Source organism: Trichechus manatus, unplaced genomic scaffold (assembly GCF_000243295.1).
Source record: "Trichechus manatus latirostris isolate Lorelei unplaced genomic scaffold, TriManLat1.0 scaffold00061, whole genome shotgun sequence".
Taxonomy (NCBI): domain Eukaryota; kingdom Metazoa; phylum Chordata; class Mammalia; order Sirenia; family Trichechidae; genus Trichechus; species Trichechus manatus.
In genome coordinates this window covers 3,029,902-3,039,067 of record NW_004443997.1, presented here as the reverse complement: position 1 = coordinate 3,039,067, position 9,166 = coordinate 3,029,902, and the positions used below count along the sequence as shown (strand labels likewise).

The following is a 9,166-nucleotide window of genomic DNA, read 5'->3' as shown; positions in this document are numbered from 1 at the left end:
GGAGTATCTTAGATGGCTGCTCACAGGCTTTTAAGACCCCAGACGCTACTCAGAGTACAAATTTCTTTCTTTTGTTAAACTTACTCCTAAGTATTTTATTCTTTTTGATGCTATGGAATGTTTTCTTCATTTTTGGTTTGCTAATTGCTAGTATATGGAAATACAATTAATTTTTATATATTGATCTTGTATCCTATAAGCTGGCTGAGCTTATTTATCGGTTCCAATAATTTCTTAGAGGGTTCCGTAGGATTTTCTATATATAGAATCACATCCTGCAACTGTCTTTTTCCTGATTTTCGGGGCAAATTCTTCAGTCTTTCACCATTAAGTATGAAGTTGAATGTGGTTTTTTTGGTATATGATCTTTATGAGTTTGTTTAGTGTTTTTATCATGAAAGGGTGTTGTATTTTGTCAGATACTTTTTCTGCATCTACTGAGATGATCATGTGGTTTCTATCCTTTATTCTATTGATACGGTATATTATATTAATTGATTTTCTGATGTTAAACCCACCTTGTATTCCTGGTATAAATCCCACTTGGTTATGATATATATAATCCCTTTTCTATGTTGCTGAATTTGGTTTTCTAGTGTTTTGTTGCACTCTTTTATTTTGGCTAGAATTTTGTATAAAATTTTTTAAAATCTATATTCCTAAGAGACATTGGCTCTAGTTTTCTTGTCTTGTAGTATCTTTGTCTGGTTTTGGTATCAGGGTAATTGTTGTCTTGTGCCATCCGGTCGATTCTGACTTAGGGCAACACCCCATGTGTTACACAGTAGAACTGCTCCATAGGGTTTTCTTGGCTGTAATCTTTACAGAAGCAGATCACCAGGCCTTTTCTTCTGTGGTGCCACTGGGTGGTTTTGAACCGCCCACCTTTAGGTTAGTAGTCTAGCTGTTTATGCCACCCAGATGGCTACTAGGATGTAGAAGTTAGCAATATAAAACTTGGACCCTACCCTTTGGAATTCTCAATCTTTTTAGTGAGATAGACAGCGATACCCTTGTGAAAACTGGGACTCATAGGAGGTGGTGTGGACCATGTTCCAGGAGACACTATGAGATTTCAGCACCTAGGAGGTCCTCGAGGCCTGGGATTGGTCCAGGTGGGCCGGGTTCAGTTAGCAGAATGTCTTCAACCACTTCTATTATACCTTGGTAACAGCTCTTATCTTCACTGCACAATAACCCTGATATAGTTTTCACAAAACAGGGAGATTCAATAGTTGCTGGGCTGTAGTTGTTTCCCTGCCATCCCGCTTCACCTTCCGTCCCTGTGGCTCCGGGAGCAGCATGCTCAGGTTATCTTTGGAGATTGCAGTTAGTGTGTGGACAACAGCAGTCTGCTGAGAAGTACTACAGCAGTAAAAGAGTTTCTCTGTTGCAGAAAGTCCCGTGGCAGTTTATTGTGTAGTTGGAAGCCCTTTCAGAGCCCTCTTTTGAAGGAGGTGCCCCGTCACACAGATGTAGCTCACACCGGAGAAACTGCTGCTGGCCCTGGAGACCAAATGCAAGTACTTAAAGGAGGGTCAGAATAGGAATGAAGAGATAAAAGCCAAATATGTATGTCTAGCATGAGGAAGAAATTCCTCATGAGGGGAAACGGACCAGAATAATGATGTGTGTGTGTTCTTACACTGATCTTTAATGACGTCCACATCTCTGCCTGGCACGGGTCCTGCTGAAGGACTGCAGATGCTACAGGATTTATGTGCTACTTCAGGGCACTTGGAACTCAATACACAATAATAAGAATGGTGTTTTGGTGGGAATCCAGCTAGAAAATGTAATTTTATTCTGACTCGAATTATCTTCTGTACTTTGTTTTGGTTACAGTCCTGCTGTTCCTATGTAGGACTGATGTGTGCTTGAGAAATTCCCCACGTTCCGTGTCATCGGGTGATTGCATTTCATGAAAGCCCCTGGCCTTATTTAGACATAATTTAACTGTTGTTGAGAGCTTCAGGTTACTCTTCTGGTTGTGTTTAATGATCTGAGGCCCATAGCTCACATTTATTTATTAGGTACTTAACTTTACAGAAAAAGGAACTCAGTAACTATAAACTTTATTTATAGTCCACACACAAGCATACATTTTTACATATGTTGCTGCAGTTAGTGTGTTACTACTATTTTCTATTTTTTCTATTTGATATTATCTCCTGCACTGAACAAGGGGCACAGTGGGCAAATCCCACCTTCGTTGCTAACTGTGTGGTTGGGGTCAGCATGAATCCAGTTTCCAAAGTGTGAGGATCATCTAGCCCTCATCTTCCCACTTCGCCACCCTTATGAGCAGCTGCTCATGCAGTACACTCTCTCTGACCCTAACCAGCCAGAGCTGGGTCAGAGCTCACATGTTAGAAGGACATCTTCTTTCAAATGCCAAACAGGCAGATGCCAGCCCCTACTGGCTCTCACTGTGCCTGTGGGTTCGTTAATTCGCTGGAAAGACTCACAGAATTTACGGACAGTATACTATGCTTATGGCTACGCATTTATTACAACCAAAAAGGATACAAATGAAGAGATGCATAAGGTGAGGTCTGGGGGGAGTGGTCACAGCGCAGAGCTTCCGTGCCCCAAAGAGGGACACACCACCCTCTCCCGTGTATGGTCACCAACTAGGAAGTGCCATTCGAGACTCAGGGCTTAGTGCTCTTCTTGGCCTCACCACGTAGCTATGGTAGATTACATCAGGCCTCCTGAGGCTTAATCAGCATCGGGCCCCCAGGTGGTCCCTCTTGGTCTGGTCATCCTGGTTTATTAGCCTCAGGTGTTGGTCTGGCTTGACCAAGCCAAGAACAAAGGTCAAATTGCTTTCTGCAAGGTAACTGTCTTAGTTATCTGGTGCTGCTATAACAGAAATACCACAAGTGGATGGCTTTAACAAACAGAAATTTATTTTCTGACTAGAAGTCTGAATGTAGAGCACCAGCTCCAGGGGAAGATTTCTCTCTGTCAGCTCTGGGGGAAGGTCTTTGTTATCAGTCTTCCCCTGGGTTAGGAGTTTCTCAGTGCAGGGACCCCAAGTCCAAAGGACATGCTCTGCTCCCAGCTCTTCTTTCTTGGTAGTAGGCGGTCCCTCTCCTCTCCTTTTGAGATTGACTCAAGGTACAACCTAATCCTGTAGATTGTGTCCTGCCTCATTAACATAACTGCCTCTAATCCTGCCTCGTTAACGTCATTCCCCCCATTGCCATCAAGTCAATTCCAACTCATAGCGACCCTATAGGACAGAGTGGAACTGTCCCATAGGGTTTCCTGGGCTGAAATCTTTATGGCAGCAGATCGCTACATCTTTCTTCCAGGGAGCAGCTGGTGAGTTTGAACTGCCGATCGTGCAGTTCGCAGCCAAGCATTTAACCACTGTGCCACCAGGGCTCCTCCATTAACGTCTGTCATGGATTGAGTTATGTCCCCCAAAAAATGTGTGTGTGAATTTGGCTGGGCCATGATTCCTGGTATTGTGTGATTTTCCTATATGTTGTAAATCCTGCCTCTATGATGTTAATGAGGGAGGATGGGTGGCAGTTGTGTTAGTAAGGCAGGACTCAATCTACAAGATTGGACTGTGTCCTGGAGCAATCTCTTGAGATATAAAAGAAGTGAGCAGAGAGACAGGGGACCTCATACCACCAAGAAAGCAGTGCCAGGAGCAGAGCGTGTCCCTTGGACCCAGGGTCCCTGCACAGAGAAGCTCCTAGTCCAGGGGAGCACTGATGAGAAGAAGGCCGACAGAGAGAGAAAGCCTTCCCCTGGAGCTGACACCCTGAATTTGGACTTTTAGCCTACTTCACTGTGAGGAAATAAACTTCTCTTTGTTAAAGCCATCCACTTGTGGTATTTCTGTTATAGCAGCACTAGATGACTAAGACGTCATAGAGGTTAGGATTTACAACACATAGGATAGTTAGATCACAAAATGGAGGACAACCCCACAATACCAGAAATCGTGGCCTAGCCAAGTTGACACACATTTTTAGGGAACACAATTCAATCCATAACAGTGACTGCATACCTTGCAGGCTGTTAACTTTCTAGAAAAAAGAACTCAGGAACTACAAACTTTATGTATAGCCCCCAAATTAATATTTCAAACTTGTCCACGTGTAAGCATACATTTTTACATATGTTGCTGCAGTTAGTGTGTAAATAATATTTTCTGTCTTTTATACTTAATATTATCTTCCAAATACATTTCCACATTTCTATATAATATATCCACTAACAGGTTTATACTAAAATGCTAATGTTTACTTCACAGAATGTGGAGGCTCTGGATCCACGAGGTCGAACCTTATTGCATCTTGCTGTGTCTTTGGGACATTTGGAATCTGCTAGAGTCTTGCTTCGACATAAAGCAGATGTTACAAAAGAAAATCGCCAGGGATGGACAGGCAAGTGTACTTGGAAAATAATTTAAAGCGTTTCATATTGGTTTCCCTTTCTGAAGGAAGGCAAGGCTCAATCCTAATTTTCCTCAGAGTCATCTTTACCTTAAGACTTTTCCTCTCTTGGGAGTAGGAGGTAGGGGGATGAGTGCCGCAGATGCTGCTGCTGATCTAGAGTACAACACCAGGATTGTGTCTTGGGCCAAAAGCCCTTGGTAGAAGGTGATTCCTTGTCTAGAAAGCAGCTCTCAGCATAAACCCTCTCCAGTGTACATGGGTCTGGAGGCCACTTGCCCCCTGAGGAATATGATGGTAACTCCAGTGACTCCATTAAGAGAAGCAAAATAAAAAATAAATTATGGCTAGAAGTAGCTTATTCTAGCAAAATCCTAGCAATTCACTTTTTCTTTTTTTTTTTCAATTTTGTGTTGACTGAGCAAGGATGCTCACAAGCACAAGTCCTGCCTGCCAGATCTACGTGTAACCATGGTTGTTAAAGCCAGCTCTCTTAAAATGTCAAGATTTCAGAACAAGTAGCAAGAATAGGAAGGTCCCTGGGTGGCACAAACAGCTTGTGCTTGACTACTAACCTAAAGGTTGGTGGTTCATACCCACCCAGTGGCACCACAGAAGGTCCTGATGATCTGCTTCCATAAAGATCACAGCCAAGAAAACCCTATGGAGCAGTTCTACTCTGTAACACATGGAATTGCCATGAGTTGGAATCGACTCAATGGCCATGGGTTTTTTTGGTTTGGCAAGAATGGATGAGTTGAGGGGCTGTGATCAAGAGACTGAGTGCTCGCTCTATTTTCTTCTTACTCAGCTAAGAGGTAGCGATAGGTCATGGTCATAAGTGATAAGGTTTGACTACAGCCTCTCTCCCTGTTTGAAGAAGAATATTGGTGTTTGATCTGTATAGATACTTTTCAGATTGGCTTTGGAGTTTGTCAGAAATTATGAGACTCCTTGGTGATTTCATCTTCTCTTTTTTATCAGTTTTACATGAGGCTGTGAGCACCGGTGATCCCGAGATGGTATACACAGTTCTTCAGCACCGAGACTACCACAACACATCCATGGCCCTCGAAGGCGTTCCTGAGCTGCTCCGAAAGATTCTTGAGGTACCTGTAAAAATGTGGCCATGCCATAATTGGAATGAAGTGCTGGTGTAGTAGCTACAGAAGCAGCTTGACATCCTGTGTGACTTCTTAAAGAGTTTTATGCATGGTGAATACTATATGTTGAATACCAAATAGCATTATTCCTTGCCTCTCCAACCTGGAATGTATGAGATCGTTCACAAATTATGTTTCCAGGTCACTGGGGTTACCCTTTTAAGGGCTTCTGAAAAATGATAGCTTAAGAAAAATGAACATCAAACAATGCATTTGTCTAGGCGCGCTTTTTCGTAAAAGTAGCACCCTGAGCATAGGTCATCTTGAGAAAATGGGCATGAGCATCAGTTACTGTACAGGGGTTTTCAGGGCCTGTTGGGGCTCAGAGGTTTGTGTGCATCTTCTCTTTGCCACCTCTCTTACTTCTAGCCATTAGTATTTTTTTGTGACTTTTAATCCATGGCCTTAATTTATTCACAGTATTGGCGTTTCAGCAGTTCATCTGTCTTACGGAGTAAAGTGCAGGAGCTCCATGTCACTCAGCAGCCTTTCTTTTTTAAAATTGACTTCAAGGCTCACCGATGTGTTCTGGATGATGGTTGCCAATCTTCAGGTCATTTTTGTTACCTGAAAGAACCATCTTACCAGTCAACCATGAGCAGTATTCCCAGGAAAGCAGGAAACCAGAAAGTCCTAGTAATTCAGTTTTCATGTCTCCTAATGCAGTGGTTAAGCATTTAGCTGCTAACCAAAAGGCTGGCAGTTTGAATCCACCAGCTGCTTCTTGGAAACCCTATGGGGCAGTTCTGCTCTGTCCTCTAGGGTCACTATAGTTGGAATTGACTCGGTGGAAATGGGTTTGGGTTTTTTTGGAATTCTCAATTTAAGCACAGAAGTGGGCTTCCCAAAATTGCTCTGACTATTTATTTGATAAATTGGCTTTACAAATTTACTTAAAATATATTTCTTGAGGGAAATCAATAGCTCTTTTGAGAAAAGGAACACCTTTGCTATTATGTAAGACAATCACTGCTAGTTATTTGAGCACTCTTAAAAAAACATTCTGATGACCCTTAAGCTTAAAGTTTGCCTAATATATTCAAGTCCTCTGCCCTACAATGAAATCTCCCATGAAATCTGAAGTAGTTGTGGGCATTGTTTTTAAAACAGTTCTGTGTTTATGAGTGTGCAAAGATCACATGGATTTATTGTTTCCTTATCTAACATACTGCAGGAGGAACTAAAAACATCATTTGCCCATTTGGCAGAAAACCACTTAACACAGCGTCACCCTTCCTTGCAAAAATTCAGGGCAAAGGATTTTTTTTTTTGAACCATATTGATGCGTGCCAATGGACTGCACTGAATTGTGTTCACTGCTTGAAATTATCGGTAGCTCAGAAGTGACCTGTGTACTTGGTGGCGCTAGAGGTAGTTGTTGACGTTTTTGTCTTTCAACAGTGTCTCATCATAAAATATGCCAGCTGTTCTTATCGGCCCCTCCCTGGAGGTTGTCTTTGTCCATCATTGGAATCCTGGCTGGTTTTACTGTCTGTGCTTCTGTAGAAAACCATGGCCAACCCTTGGGGGCTGAGAGGAAACAGAAAAACACCTGGAATTTCTAGCCTTTCTCTTTTTCTTAGATGGTAACTGTTGAATTTTTTAAAGTAGTTCTCCAAGAACCTTCCAAAAGCATCCATGGTAGGTAAGACAACAATTCTAAACAGAGCTGCTCTGGTGCTGCGAACCTTCAGTAAGCCACGTTGTGAAAGCTTAAGAAGAGAGTTGGGGCAGTCTTCTCTTAATTGGGGGGAAAATCTGCTTCCTGGGGAAGTGATGTCTAGCAGCCTCTTTCGGTTTCTAGGAGTGGTCCGACAAAGCACTTCCCTGAACACAAAGCCTTTGACAGTCAAGTTCCCCATATAATAGATGAGAATCGACTTTCCCTTCTTTTGCCCAGAATAGACTGTTACCAGCATTGCGCGGTTGTCCTTAAGCCCCTCCTCCCAGGCCCCTCTTTCTGTTATTGTTAGGAACCTGATCCAGCCCTTAAAGCAGGTTTGACTTTTATCACGTTCCAATCTTGTTGCTTTCAATTAACTTTAGCTGTTTAGACGTAGTTTATTTCAACGTAAAATAACAGCCTAAAGATAAAATAATCATTTATTTTGATAGGTTTGCACTTTACGCCTTTCTTATTATTTTTCCTATTCTCCCTTATTTTTTTGTCCTGTTAACCCTTGCTGTGTTTATTTGTGTTTAGTTAACAGTGGCAGGGGCAAATTATTTTAAATCTTTGTCTGCCCTCCAGGCTCCAGATTTCTATGTGCAGATGAAATGGGAATTCACCAGCTGGGGTAAGTGGCTGGGGGCTTGTAATTTACTGTTTCCAAATTTATTTAGCCTGAATATAGGATTCTTTTTTCTTTATAAAAGTAACTTGTCTTTTTTAAAAATCTAGGAAAAACAATCACTCCTAGATTCACCTCAGCACAACTACTGTTAATGTTTTGGGTTGTTTTCCTTCTAGTCTTTTCCCTCATGCACAGGACTTTTCCTCTAAGCATCTGTAAATATAATGTATGGACAACTTTGTCTCTTTCTTTTGTCACTTATAGTTGACATTTGTCCCTGTTGTTGCTTTTTAAATAATATCACTTTAAATTGCTAACATTTCAGTAGGTGGTTTTTACCATAACTTGGTTACTGATTTTCTTACGTAGTTCAGCTTCTTTTAAGCTTGCTATTCTAAGGAAGAAAATTAGGTGAATATTGGAATAGCTTATTTTTTTGCAAAATGGATGCCCTTCCTCAAAATATTACATAAGACATATTGACTGACATTACAATTTCAGAGATGTTTTACTTTTATGTCTTGTAGATCAGTTAATCATAGCTCCTAACTCCCAGGTTTTCAGCCATTTTCACTGCCAAACTTCCGTTTCAGGCAAGAAGTCATATTTGTAATGGAAGATTTAAGTGAAGTAAAAAGTCTGTAAAAGAAGAGAACTTCAGATTCTTCTGTGAAATTAATGGATTCTTTTCTAATGCAAACAATCACTCTTATTTCAGGTTCTGTTAAAAAGCAGTATATTTTAGACATTTGATATTTTGGATGACAGTATGACAATATGTAGGCCGCAGCCATATGGTAAGAGTAGCATATGTGAATGAGAAAGACCAGATGGACACACTCTGTAGTCCACCTGGTGGGTTTCATGTCAGGATTGAGAATACTCTTGGGAAATTCATTTAGAGTTTTCTCTGGGCAAGACATACATCTGTCCTTTTGTAAAGAGCTACAGAGCAGAAGGTGCATTTTTATTTTCCTACAGTGACATCCTATGTAGTAAGTATGGGAGCCAAGATGTCCAGTTGTCTATGATGGTCACCATCTTGCCACTCCCATCCTTGTATTAAAGCCTGAATTCTGATTTCCTGGGCCTGGGTGTGCTGCCGTGGCCCTCAGGTTTCTCATTCATACACTTCTCTCCTCCAGTGCCCTTGGTTTCCAGGATATGCCCGAATGATGTCTGCCGCATCTGGAAAAGTGGTGCCAAACTGCGTGTCGATATCACATTACTGGGATTTGAAAACATGAGCTGGATAAGAGGGAGGCGTAGTTTTATATTTAAGGGAGAAGGT

General features: G+C 41.6%; 1 protein-coding gene across 1 annotated transcript in view; it reads left to right on the top strand.

Annotated features, from left to right (window-relative positions):
- ANKRD13A (ankyrin repeat domain 13A) overlaps positions 1–9,166 on the top strand; it is a 41,838-nt gene that overhangs the window by 21,793 nt on the left and 10,879 nt on the right. Inside the window, exons 2-5 of the mRNA XM_023733723.1 lie at positions 4,277–4,409; positions 5,403–5,527; positions 7,833–7,878; positions 9,021–9,164. Of these exons, the coding sequence (XP_023589491.1) occupies positions 4,277–4,409; positions 5,403–5,527; positions 7,833–7,878; positions 9,021–9,164 (448 nt within the window). The remainder of the gene's footprint in view (positions 1–4,276; positions 4,410–5,402; positions 5,528–7,832; positions 7,879–9,020; positions 9,165–9,166) is intronic.